The 14,260-nt window shown below is 31.7% G+C and overlaps 1 protein-coding gene across 4 annotated transcripts; it reads right to left on the minus strand.

Moving 5' to 3' along the window:
- Nucleotides 1–3,050: 3,050 nt before the first annotated feature.
- On the minus strand, nucleotides 3,051–12,056 carry LOC132744684 (ctenidin-3-like). 4 transcript variants are annotated; one of them, XM_060733447.1, is made up of 6 exons: nucleotides 5,608–5,721; nucleotides 4,186–4,261; nucleotides 3,735–3,917; nucleotides 3,682–3,701; nucleotides 3,498–3,642; nucleotides 3,051–3,169 (listed from the first exon to the last, which is right to left on the minus strand). In XM_060733447.1, the coding sequence occupies exons 2-6, from the start codon at nucleotides 4,250–4,252 to the stop codon at nucleotides 3,150–3,152; spliced, it is 435 nt and encodes a 144-aa protein (XP_060589430.1). In that variant the 5' UTR covers nucleotides 4,253–4,261; nucleotides 5,608–5,721; the 3' UTR covers nucleotides 3,051–3,149. The 4 variants fall into 4 exon arrangements, with proteins under 4 accessions (XP_060589430.1, XP_060589428.1, XP_060589426.1 ...); XM_060733445.1 differs by having other exon boundaries at nucleotides 3,498–3,701; nucleotides 5,608–5,722; XM_060733443.1 differs by having other exon boundaries at nucleotides 3,498–3,917; nucleotides 5,608–5,717.
- Between the last annotated feature and the right edge of the window lie 2,204 nt (nucleotides 12,057–14,260).

Consider the following 14,260-nt stretch of genomic DNA (forward strand, 5'->3'; position numbering starts at 1 on the left):
TTTAGTACGTATCGTTGCTTTGTTACATTGCAACTTGTGTAAAATAATATAGTCGAACAAAGAAGCTTATTTTGACCACCGACCTATTCTGTCAGCTGAGAGTCTTCCAGAAATATTTATTGCCATAAGAATAAACTGTAGATATGACTTGGGCATATCTATGTTTTCGGCATATCTATGTTTTACCAAATGTAATCTTTTGTTAATTCCATATACAACTCAGTAAGTAAAAGAAATATTAAATTAATAATTCTCTTGACGATGTTTGATGGTCTGTAGTGTTTAGGAATTGCAACTCATGGGCATATTTAATCAAATCAGATATGAAATATTAATTACAGTTTTTCTTCTTTCCTTTTTTTGTTATTGTTGTAGTACATTCAGGTGATATTTTTCTGAAACTTCTTGATCATTTATTTCAATACATATACTGCTCAAAAAATGTAAACTAGTGCTAAACCCGTTAATACAGGGGTAAGATGAGATGTTTTCGAAGTTTTTTTTTCGCATAACTTGGAATAATTTTCAAGATAAATGTTTTATTGATGTAGGTTTAGACCAGTAACCTCTGTGAAAAATTTCAGATCATTTTTCACACTATTTTTCTAGTATAATTTTTCAAATCGTCAAAAAATGACCCTAAAGTGAAAAGCGTTGCAAAGCTTATCACTCAAACGGGGCTAAGAATTGCACAAAATGCGATTTCAAACTTATTTCTGAGTAAAAATATTTCTTAATATTCTTTTGCACATCTTTCTGTTTTAAATGCCCCAGCTGATCAAGATCAACATTCATGATTTTAGGCTTTTGGATCTCAACGGAGTTAATATATACATTTTATAATTCCTTGACTAACGTGCTCCTGAAATATCAACTAATCCTTATGTTTCTTTGATGTGGGATGAAACTCAATTATACAAAATTTATTTAATTAGAATTCAATTTGTTCTGATAATAATTATTGGGAAACCTATTTTAACTGATGCAATTTTATATTTACAATAACAAAGCATGCACATGCTAAGTCATCAATATTTTTCTTTTTAGACAGTTGTTTCGCGTTCTTTCACTATGCTTAAGAATTCCCTCTTTTTGATATTGAAGAATTAAATTCATGTTTTATCTGCAAACATCTTTTAAAATAAACTGTATTATTGTTATTCCATATATATTGCAACAAAACATACTTAGTTCTAGAAGCTATTCGTGCTTTTGGGAATGGTCACAAAAGCTTAATTATAATAATTATCAGAGTTCTTAAAGATGATCCATCTTTGAAATGAAAATATCTCACATATGACATGTGTCATAAAGACGGGGAATTGAATCTTTTAATGCTCTACAGTAAAAGCAAATTGTTTTTTAAAATTAAAATTAAGGTACCATTGGCAACTAATCTTAACAAAACTTGCCAATCATTTCGACGCTATAGCTATAATGAAGTTTATTTAGTTTTTTTTCCTTAGAAAATTTTACATATAGATTTTTTCGTATTCCATTTGCTGACTTAAAAGCTGTTGACTCAAACGCTTTTAGTGTTAACAATGATCATTGTTTAAAAAGATAAAATGAAAAATCTAAAAATCATCGGCTAAGGTCAAACTTAATATTCAAACATGAATATTGAATATATCAAGACTTCCGATGCATCCGTTAATGTGTTCATGTAGCGATGATTAAGGAATATTCCCCGTGACACTTTTATGTCATTTACAAGCGGCGTCATATCCCCAAATTACATAATATTTGCGCCATTAATGAAACAATAACGGTTAAAACTTAATAACATCGAATTGAGGAGGGATTATATTTTATGAAATAAGCCGATATTAAGTTGTGTCGAAGATTTGCACCATTTATTTCTTTTGTGACAAAACTCAATCAAAAGGTGTCTGCAATTTTCACCAACTATTTTCTTTATAACATTTCTCTCAGAATCGTAAATGGTATTTATTTATAAAGTCAAATCAGCTTGTATTTAGACATAATATAGACAAAAAAGAATCCATGGAGACGCCTAGAACGGCAACGGCAACATTGAAAATGTTTGACGGTTTGATTGAGCATGTTCATGGACGGTAGTGGAAAGTGCAAGCCACCTTCCACGTCGCTAGCTGAATTCAACATTTTACATAAAATGGTAAAATTTTGAATTTGGAAACATTCGCAGTTGTATTCATACGGCAGTTATCATGGAACCTTAAAATCTTGTATAAAATGTTTCCCAGAATTTCATTTGAAAATTACATATTTTTCAAGTCTTTCGGATCATTTATTTCAATACTTTCACGGTTCAAGATTGATTAAAATCCTATGTTTGTGCAAGTGGATGCAAGATATGTGTCAATTACAACGATTATTTTTTGTGCAGTGTTATTCCTCCCTTTCGCTTCCCGTTTTCTGTTTTGTCCTCTTATTCCGCTAACTATCTATCCAATGATATCAGTTGATCAGTAAAAAACTAAGCTTAATTTTAACTTTTCCGCCCTGAGATTCCAGATGGGCGCTATAAGAATGGGTGTTTGAGGCTCGGTATTGTAAAGGTTGCTCTTCCTTTTGATATTCATCCTCATATTTTATAATGTTATATGATAAAACCATATGTACAAAGCTTTGGTATTGCTTTTTAGTCTGTAAAACAGTCGAAAAACTTTATAATTTAAATACTAGGAATATTTTTTACGCATATTTTTTCTGACTTACAACGTCGGACAATGAGCCCGCTGGCTATTTGTCTCACACAGCTTATTTACAAATGATGTAAGATCAATGGCCGGTCACATGTGGAGGAATTGGAAGTAACTGTTTAGTTATAAAGGCCAGTCTCTTAAATAAATACGATAAAATAAATGTGTTAAAATCGGCGTAAAAAATAACAGAAAAAAACAACAAGCAAACAAATAAGTCGATGCTTCAAGCCACAAGAGTAATGCAATATTAACAACAATTGCGAATTTTTGGGATGCATTATTTATTCAATATAAGAACAATACATATAAAAACCCAAACATCAAACATCTCGTTCATGTACACTTGGTATGATCTGAACTTCCGGTAAAAAGTCTAATGTTTTTCCTATAGTTTTATAGTTTACAGCTCAATGTCCATGTCCATGTCCAGTCCAGGTGAAGCCCAATCTTTGATATGATTTAGTAGTATCCCTTTTTGCCTGTCAAATATAATTGAAAACTTTCAGAATATGTTCTTATAAAATTGTTCTTTAATCTTCCGAAATAATCATGCTGAAAGACTTGATGATAGCACATGATATTTTAATTAAAGATATCAATTCTAATACACATTATGAATAGAATATAGAAAACAAAAACGTTATCATTCTTTCATTGATTCATTTGTATTATCTAGACTAACTATATCGAAACCATTCCAAACTGCCAAGTAATTATTCATGTACTTCGAATATGAAGGAGATTAATTTCAACATTAGACTCAAGATTGAATCAATGCACAAATGAAATTGAAATTAAGTTACTCACGGTATCTCATGCGGTAACCGTATCCTCCCATGCCGCCCATGCCGCCCATGCCACCCATACCACCCATCATTCCATATCCTCCCATGCCACCCATGCCGCCATATCCTCCATTCATTCCACCGTATCCGCCCATTCCACCGTATCCGCCCATTCCACCCATATATCCGCCTCCCATTCCACCGTAGCCTCCCATGCCACCCATGCCTCCCATGCCACCCATCATTCCTCCACCATAACCGCCCATTCCACCCATATATCCGCCTCCCATTCCACCGTAGCCTCCCATGCCACCCATGCCGCCCATGCCGCCATATCCTCCCATTCCACCCATGCCGCCATATCCTCCCATCATTCCTCCACGATAACCGCCCATTCCACCCATATATCCGCCTCCCATTCCACCGTAGCCTCCCATGCCACCTGTTAAAATGTTGAACGATTATGCATTTTAGTTTTAAAAAATGATCAGACTCATCAATATTACTGACAAAATTAACATATGAGCCTAACGACCAAGATCAGTGTAATGAGCATTTGTTATTAAAGACAGAAAGATAGTTATTTTAAGAAAAAACAGCATACGAGTGTTAGGTATTCGTGAAGGAAAACGAATAATGTCATTTTTATATAATTGATAATCTTAATTAAGATTTATAAAGTAAAAAAAAAACAATGACCATCAACATACCTCCATACATACTGTATGTTGCCGATGCAACGGACAAAGTTAGAGCCAGGAGTAATAAAGACTTCATCTTGACACCCTGAATATACAGAAATACAACGGCTTACTTAGTGATACAAGAAGAAATATATTGAGCTTGAAAATGTTTTCATCAATTATATTGAAATTTAATAGTAAAAATGTGTGTGTAATTTCAGAAATGAGTTTACCTACAATGATAACAAACAACTTAATGTACGAGTAATATCAATTTGTTTTAATATATATGAAATGAAACGATTTAATTAGTTATTTTCTCAAATTTTAACCTTAACTCACATTAATTCTTATGAATATCGGTGGTATATAAATATAAAAGGTAAAATATAGGACAGCTCACTGCAAAATGAAAATATCTCATTTTTACAACACTTTATTCTTAGGACAGAGGCCAAATTATTACAGACGCCACACATTTTCGGGTTATAACAAATTTGGAGGCCTTCAGCTTACCTTAAGGTTAAATATGTTATTATTAGATAAACCGTTTCAAACAAGAGAATTAAGGTGGAAAATGAAATTTGCCGTCGTTAAAATACATAAGCAAAAAAAAAACCCGATATAATACCTGTAATCTACCGTCCGCTATCTATACTTTAGAAACAAAAGTCATTCGCGCGTTATAATATATAAAATTCCAATGTTAAAAGTTATCAACAAGTTAAACCAAATAAAAAAATCATTAAAACCTTTCTTTAATATACTCAAAAAAGCTTTTTTTAAACTTTAAAACAAATTATCAGCATTTAAACAGTTACATAAATTGCATTTTAATTTTTGTGTATTTTGATATACATAGTATATATTCTAATTAGTTTTTTTACTGTTAATATAATATTTCCAATTCGTGAGAAAGGATCATACATTTATGACGATATATTTGTGAATTAATATCAAAAGTGATTTTAAAAATGTTCCATGGCATAATTTAAGAAATCTAATAATTGCTAATACTTTCATGAATACAATTTAGAGATATAATTTAATAATTTTGACTCACTTTCTACGATCAATATTATGATAAATAATCAAAGCATAATAAACAAAAATGAAATGTCTACAATAATTAATTGTACACATTTGAGTTTCCGTTAAAATGATGATTATGCTTTTGCTAGACGTGAGCATGCATATTGGAAAATGAAAGACAAAATTAATTAATTCGTGTCTTTTAAACGTTTTAAATTGTTTTTTTAATTAAAATATACGATTCAAACAAAAGGAACTTTTTCTGATCCTATTTATTCATGTCATTTATAACTGATAATTGAACCTAAGTATCAACTGAATAACTTTTACAATTGCAAGCATAATGCATTAACTGCTATAAGAAAAACAAATGGAAAGAAAATGAGAAATGAAAAATCGAATGTAAAATAGAAAAACCTTTTGTTTGATGATCAACGTCGGAGGTAGCACTGATTTTCCACAATGGCTATTGCACCCTTTTTATATTGTCTTCGAACATTTTATTAGCATGTCAACAGCAAATTTTAATAATTATACTATCGTCATTAATCATTCTTTATAAATTTACTGAAATAGATCGTGGTCAAAGTGGAAAACGATGTTTTTCTATAAACAATGCTTTTTTTGCTCCATTAAGGAAAAAGTTATGTGTTATTTGATATAAAACATTCAAAATTTGTTATGTTTTCTCAAAATTCATAGTCATGCTTATGTCATAAAAAAATAAAATTACTAGTCAGTTGTCATCATGTCAACACGTCAATATATGTGCTGAAATATCACCCAAATTGAATTCCTTGGTTGTGGTAATATTTTTTATGATATTTGTACAAACCCCAGCGTCATTATGAGTAAATACCTATAACCTTTTGCATACTGAGAAAAAGAAAAAGTCGTCCGCTTAAATGTCATCTGCTTGTTATAGTTTATATTGAAAGTATAGGGTTGTCTGCAACAGACCGGATTGATACCGACTATACTGCATTTGTGTGGAAAGGGTAAACGGCTATGTTATAGAACTTGCCCGAATAAATGCTGGTGAACAGCAATAAAAACATACAAAATGTATTGACTAATTGATTCCAAAGAGGGTATTTGCGCTGTCCTGTTTGGTGTCCTGCTGGGCTGCTTGCCGGTGGTCCTATGTTGCAGGGTTGTGTTGGATGTGCGTTTATTGAATCCTTCCTTGTTATCAGAAAGCCTGTAATCACATTTCTCTTGTTGAATAATAATCCGTTAGTCATATTTTACAAAAGAAAACATCCCCTTGTGACTGAGAGGTTGCCTTTAAGTGTTGAGGCATCAGATTTACAGCCATCGTATATCCCTGCGTGATCAAAAGTAACGTCTAAATAGGTTCGAATTACAAGAGTCTATGTATCTCTACATGTATGCTCCAGCACCCGAGGTAGCCATAATCACCTTGCCTGTTTCATTTCACGCGGCTTAAATTGTGTTGTTTTGCCACTATCACAACTTGATTGGTGGGTATGGAAGTAATGTATAAGTAATGTATGAATAATTTACCGTAATTTTAAAAATAATCGGAGACATATTGAAAGATCCCCCCCCCCTTTTTTTTAGTTGGGGGGTGGGGTGGAGTTGCAATACTAAGTGTAGATAATATTACAATATATCGACAATGAACACAAATATTCAATTACTATCAATTTATCACAAAAACCTGCTTTCAAAAAAAAAACAATTTTTTTTTTTTCGATTTAAAAACAAAAAGATGTAATTATAAGTAATTCAATATTGTTTGTGGTTTTTTAATGTCAGGAACATTTTTGTTCGAACTTAAATGACCTAAGATACATTTTAGTATGAAGACAAACAAGCGTATGAACAGTCTCAATCAAACCGAGTATGCAACTATTTAAATGTTGCCATTTTTCTTACATCTTTTAGTTATTCAGTTTTTCTGTATTTTTCTTAATTATTGTAATAATATGGTTAATTATGCCGACTGAAGGCCATTAAAAGCCATTCTGTTTATTTAATCAGAGATGTTATATTTCTGATACTTGAAGATCGATCAGCACGACATTATTCTTGTATTTGTGGTATTTTAGTTACTTCTAGTTGACCTTTTTAAAGTTTGGTGTTTCCTGTATGTCTACTTGAATACCGAATAAATCCCTTAGAATATATTGTGTGTTTTTTTATATGTCTTTTGACGGCTTGTCTGTGGAATACAGGCTTCATTTCCTATGATCCCTTTTCTAAGTTCCATTTTATTTCGATTCACACATTGTATTGTTGATTTTTTTTGTTCGTATAGGGCATATGCGTTCTTTTAATTAGGGATCATACGCCGCTTTTCATGGAATGACACGCACGTGTAACATTAAAGGTTCTATGATAACCGCCGTATAAACACATCTGCGGATGTTTCTAAATTCAAATTCAAAATTATACTATTTTGCATTGTTTAAATGTTGAATTCTGCTAAAACCGGTGCTAGGGAGCATGGACGGCAGCTTGCATATACCACTACCGTCCATGAACAGACTCAATCAAACCAAACCTGCAACATTTTCAGTTTTGTCATTTTCGGCGTTCTATAGGGATTTTGTTTGCAGATAAGCCAAAAAATGGTGATTTTTTACGAAAATCCATACACTTTATATACAGAATGAAAATATCGTCGATTAAAAAAACGACCATGCCACGCGGTTCTCTCGATGCCGTTTTCATTGGGTTTTGTCTTTATGAATTATATTCTTGTAAAGAAGATCATCAAGGTATATAAGTTGCTACAGAATCAGACGCATTGTGTTTTCACAGTTGCTTTCAAAAATGGTGATTTTTGTCATGAAACTTTTAAACACTTTATATACAGAAAGAACAAATCGCCTATTCAAAAAGCGACCATACCACGCATGCCTCTCGGGACAATTAAATTTGGTTATAGCTTTGTGTTTGATATTGTTGTAAAAAAAAAGAAGCTCAAAACATATGCAAGGTTCTTATCCGCAAAGGAATGAGACAAATCGTGCTTTAAAAGTTGGCACCCAAAATGAGCTTTGAATGGCACCAGAAAATGGTGAGTTTTTATACAAAATTCTTACAATTTATATAAAGAGAGTTCAAATTTCTAATAAAACAACAACAACAACAACAACAACAACAAAAAGACCATGCATTAATGGTCTTTCTAGGACATTATCTTTGTGTTCAACCTTTTTGCCTTATATTGAAAAGAAGGTCATCTAAACTAATTCAATGACAAATCTGCGACGGAATTAAACAAATCGTGTTTTAACTGTTGGCTTCAAGAAATGCATACACTTTATATACAGATAGATCAAATCACTCAAAAAGCGACCAGACCATACGGACCTCTCGTGGTAATTTCCCTTGCGTAATAGCTTGCTTTATATTTCTGTTTATGTAAGAAGCTTTCATTTCTTTCCAATATGACATACTGTGACTCACTGTGCATGACAAAAAACTCTTGTAAAAATGTGCTTATGTCACACACCACTTAAACACGTTTTCGCGAAGATGTAAGACAACTGGTTTCGTTCCCATTCGAAATAATGTAGACCACAGTTTTAAAAGGGTTAAGTCTCTATAAAAATGTTTGCGAAAGTTTCAGTGAATCTAAGGATTGAAAAGAAAATAGCCGATCAAAAAACGACCATACATACGGATCTTATGTGGCTATTTTTCTTTGGCTTATATTTCTGTAAAGAAAATTCTCAAAACTTATGAAATTTCTAATCCGCAACGTTAACAAGAAAATGGTGTTGTACTTGTGGGCTGAAGAACTTGTGCGGAAAGATAAATTCATACACTTATTATACAGAAAGAACAATCGACCATAACATGCGGGCCTCTCGGGGTCATTTCCCTGGGGTTAGAGCTTTGTGCCTTATGTTGATGTATAGAAAAAATCTCTAAACCTAATAGAAGGACAAATGGTGGTTTAGAAAAGAGTAGCGCGTTTACAGGATGAACAAATCCCGGCCGTAAAAATGACCTTTCAACGCGAGACCATCGAGGCCATCAGCCTTGGGTCTTATATTGCAATGGAAACAGAATCACCAGACAAATTGTGCTTTAACGGTTGGCTCAAAAAATGTTTTTGTACGAAGATGCTTAGCTTAAAGTAATTAAACATTTTCAAATGTCTAATAATACTTGTCACCTTTTAATGGCCAAATAACATGTGACCAATTAAAAAAACTGTTGATTTATATCATTTAATAGCAGAAATTACTTCAAATATTTACGTGATTTACTCTCCTGGTGCCTGTCGCGTGACTATCCGTAAGCTTTCTTTATTAGCAGTTGCTATTTTGTTTTTATGGTGGCAATGGGCATGTATTATGTTTCTTCAGAAGTAATAAATCTAGATAGCGTTTGTTTGATTTTAAGCACATGTCCGATGTACAAATGAGAACAAGATGCTATATAATGTTTATAAATTCTTTAACATACTTAAATAAAATCAAAAGGTATTACCCAATTAAATCGGCCGACCTTCTTCACTGCTATTATCATAATTACATTCATATTCATCTGCGAATATGCACATTATAGAGATTCGATTTCTTCTCGGACATACAGTAAATTCATACTTTGTCCAAGGTTTATTAGTACTGTGTTCTATTTACGGGCGACACTGTATTCAAAATGATCAATGAATAATATGTTTTCGTATCTGTCCAATTCATAAGTAATGCATAAAGAAATAAACATCTGCAAACTATCGCAATGTTTTCGAAATTTCTGAGGAACCAGCCATATATTTCATTTAGGGTATTGTTAGCGATAATTGACTATGTTGTCACCTTTAAACTGACAAAATTCTTTCTTTCTATATTAAGCTGGTGCAAATGGGCACAAGAGATGTTACAATTACCGATGTAATTGAATGCTTTGACGATCTTAAACGTGACGTTTGTATAAATGTTGCATTGCCGTCTCCGTTGGGATTACTCTCTTTCCTTCTCCTTTCGTCCCAGCCCCTTAATATCGCCCCTCCTGTCAATGGCACTTTTTGAGTGAAAAATGAGTGAAGAATGACCCATGTCTCCGTAATGATATCCCAAATCCCAGGAGGGTGCGATTGGAGTGGTTCTGTGAGGCCTGATATTGTGAAAGATGCCCTCCGTTGTTTATATTTGTTCTCATAATTTGTAATTGTGTGTTAGGCGCATATATCAGTGCGTATATTGAAGCATTATTATTATATTTTTTATATTTTGTTTCTGTTTAACAATTTAACGGCTTCTTTATTAATTGATTCCTTACATTATGTACATGTGATACTGTAATTTCTGTTTATAGTGACACGTCGATGCTGAGGGCTACATGAGTAATATAATATTAACAACAAGTGTGAATTTGTTTGGATGCTTTATTTATTCAATATAAGTACTATACAAATAAAAAGCCAAACAACAAACATCTCGTTCAGGTACACTTGGTATGATCTGAAATGCCGAAACATTAAATCTTATGTACGTCAGTCCGATGTATGTTGCTTCTCTTACAGTCCATGTTCATGTACGAGTCCTCTCCGGTTAGAGTTCATTTTCTGATATCAGTTAGTAATATCCTTTTTTCCCTGTCAAATGATATAGAGAAAAATACAAGTATATTTTCAAAATATATGTATGTTTTAAGCATATTTTTCTAACAGTATTCTTCTGCGATCATCCGAAATATTTACAGAAATTAAAGTACCTGATGATAGCATATGTCATTTTCAATTTAAAACGTTTAAACATTTTACAAGAAAATACACCTTTTACATGAATATGAAACAAAAACGTCATTATAGCTATAGACAACTTCTTTGTTTCATTATATACATGTATATAAGTTAGTTGAAAGAGAGGAAAAAAAACACTTTGTTTTAATTGTCTTATTTAGACGTTCTATATCGGAATAACACAATACCTTCAAATAATCAATAATGTTCATTTGATATCATAATGATTTATGTCTACAATAGCCTAAATATTTAATTAATTCATAAACTGAGTTGAACATTGTTTCGCTGAACGAATGTTAATTTCATTTTATTCAACATAACTTGTTTTACAGATTTTATTTTTGTCGCTCAGTTTATAAAAAAAACTCACCATATGCTTTTCCACCTATCATTCCATATCCTCCGCCGTATCCACCCATGTTACCATATCCTCCCATTCCACTATAACCTCCTATCATATCATCATATCCTCCTCCCATTCCACCCATATATGGATATCCACCATACCCCTCCCTTAAACCCCCATACCCTCCCCCATCATCCCAAAATCCTCCCCTTTCCCTCCCATATATGGAAAATCCATAATCTCCGCCCATACCTTTCCCCGCCCACCCCCATATTTTCCCCTTTCCCAAACCCATAAAATGGATATCCCCCGTATCCCCCCATCTTTCCCACCATACCCACCCTTTCCCAAACCAAAATTTTTTTTAAAAATTTTAAAACAATTAGGGAATAAAAATTTAAAAAAAATAGAAAGATACATTAAAACATGCAAGCCAAAAGATAATTAGAAAGACATAATTTGTTGTCAGCTACTACAGACTAGTCAATATCATTGACAAATAAGCATATTTTTCCAGATATACTCATTGATCAAGATCAATGTAAAGAGCAGGTTCCATCAAAGGCAGAAAGATAATTATATAAGAAAAACAAATATATTTATCAGAAGTAGTTGCAAAAGAAAAACGAATAAATTAACATTTAGATAAAGGTGTACTAATTTAGATTAATAAAGTAAAATAGATTATTGATAATAAACCAGTGCCCATCAACATACTTCCATACATACTGTATGTTGCCGATGCAACAGACAAAGTTAGAGCCAGGAGTAATAAAGACTTCATCTTGTCACCCTGAATATACAGAAAAAACAACGGCTTACCAACTAATACATGTGCATGAAGTAAGTTTTTTTAGTTTTAAAGCGTTCTTATGAATTAAATTGAAATCTAATTGTAATTTCAAAGAAAGATTTTTATAAATGTAACAACGCACAACTTTCTAATTTGGTCTCCAAAACTTAATTTAGATTCATATGGTGTTTTGAAATTGACAATAACTCATATTAATTCTAATAAATACTGGTCGTGATAAATATTAGTGATAAAATAAAAGACAGCTAATTACAATATGAAATCATGATGGGTTTTGTTTTGAATGAATTACAGTCATGGTAAAACAGAAGAAAACAATGTAAATTTTGTACAGAGCATTTGAATGCATGCTTTTAAGTTTTTTTTAACATAAATTAACTTCAGTTGTTATGGCGTATCAATAAAATCAATAAAAGAAACGTTTAGATTATTTCTTTCTTAATACATGCAAAAGAAAAAAACAACATCAACAACAAACAATATATTTTCAAACTTTATCAAAACATTAGATAAGCGACGTATAATTGCATTTTTTAGATATACAGAATGTATATTCTTATTACTGTAAACATAATTCCGATATATAAACAAAATACATTGATGACAATATATAGAACAATCAAGTTACACCATTAACTTAACTTACTATCTAAGTTTTATAGCATAAGTTATGATATTTTCAAATTATAAATGCTTTCATGACAACAAAATAATTTTGACTGACTTTCTTAGTTCAATACCAAGCATACTAAACAAAAATAAAATGTTTACGAATGATATTTTATAATATTATCTATTATGTAGAAAATGAGCTATCTGCACATGCGTATTGAAATATGAAAGGAAAAAAACAGCCCAAAACAGCTTTGAAACGTATACTGGTAATAGATGTATATCTAAAGTAACGTTTACTGATCTAAACTTATTTGTCGGTGTATGTTTATCAGTAAAAACTCATAATAGATACAAAGAATTAACTGACTTACTGTTACAAACGCAAGCAAAATGACTAACTGTTACTAGAACCATAAATGAAAAAAAAAATGAACAGAATAATGAAAAGTAAATGAAAAAATATAAAAGAAATAAAAACCTTCTGTTTGATGATCGACGTCGGTGGAACAACTAATTTTCAAATGGCTATGGCATCCTTTTTATATCATCTTTAACTACATTATTGGCATGTCAACAGGAAATTTTAATAAATATGCTATTGTCATTAGTCAATGTATGTTTACTGAACTAGATCGTGGACAAAGTGAAAAACGATGTTTTTTTTCTACCAACAATGCATATTTTTGCACGGTTGAAGAAAAATTATTAGTTTTTTGACATGAAACATTTTAAATTTGTTACGCAATCTCAAAATGATAGCTATTTTTAGGTTACAAAAGATAGTCATCATGACAACAAGTCAATTTTTATATTTGTTTTAAAATCGCCCAAAATGAATTCCTTTGTTATAGTATGCAATATCCTTGTACACATTCTAATGTCATTATTGGTACCTCACATGAGTAAGAACATACTAAGTTTATAAGCTTTGTTTAACATATAAACATTCCAATATTACCAAGATTTAAAATCGATTGAGGGTAAAATTAGACTATAAGAAGCATCTATTGTTTAAAAATGCGTGAAAAATGGTGGTTTGAAATTTCTGAGGGAAAATATTTTTAAGATTTATCGTGAATAAAAGTTTTATAAGTAGAATATTTTGGATATAAATGGATTAATTGGATAACAAACACGTGAGTTAAAATCGTAGTATGGGTGATAAGAAAAATAAGAAGAGAAAAGACAGAAACAGCAGTGGTAATGATAGTAGTAATGTAAACAATAGAAAAATATTCAAACAGAGAGGCCCTTTCGGAGAATTAAATGTTTCAGTTAGTGATGTTCTAAATCAGACAAATGCTGTACTATATGATGAAAATGCTACTAATGATGACATTCCTAGTGACACTTCTACTTTTGATATATCTGTTTTTGAATTGAAAACAAATTGCCCGGAAGTAATCGACACGATGGCGGAAAAAACAGATAAGCAACCTACTAACAGTGATATCATGGTGTGTGTTTAAACGGTATTTGCAAAAGACTTGATTCAGTGGAGAAAAAACTTTGTACATTAGATCATCTCGAAAAACAAGTATCAGGATTTGAAAAAGAGCTAAAA

The sequence above is a fragment of the Ruditapes philippinarum genome, unplaced genomic scaffold (assembly GCF_026571515.1).
Source record: "Ruditapes philippinarum isolate M1 unplaced genomic scaffold, ASM2657151v2 ctg308_1_1_1_1, whole genome shotgun sequence".
In the NCBI taxonomy this organism is placed as follows: domain Eukaryota; kingdom Metazoa; phylum Mollusca; class Bivalvia; order Venerida; family Veneridae; genus Ruditapes; species Ruditapes philippinarum.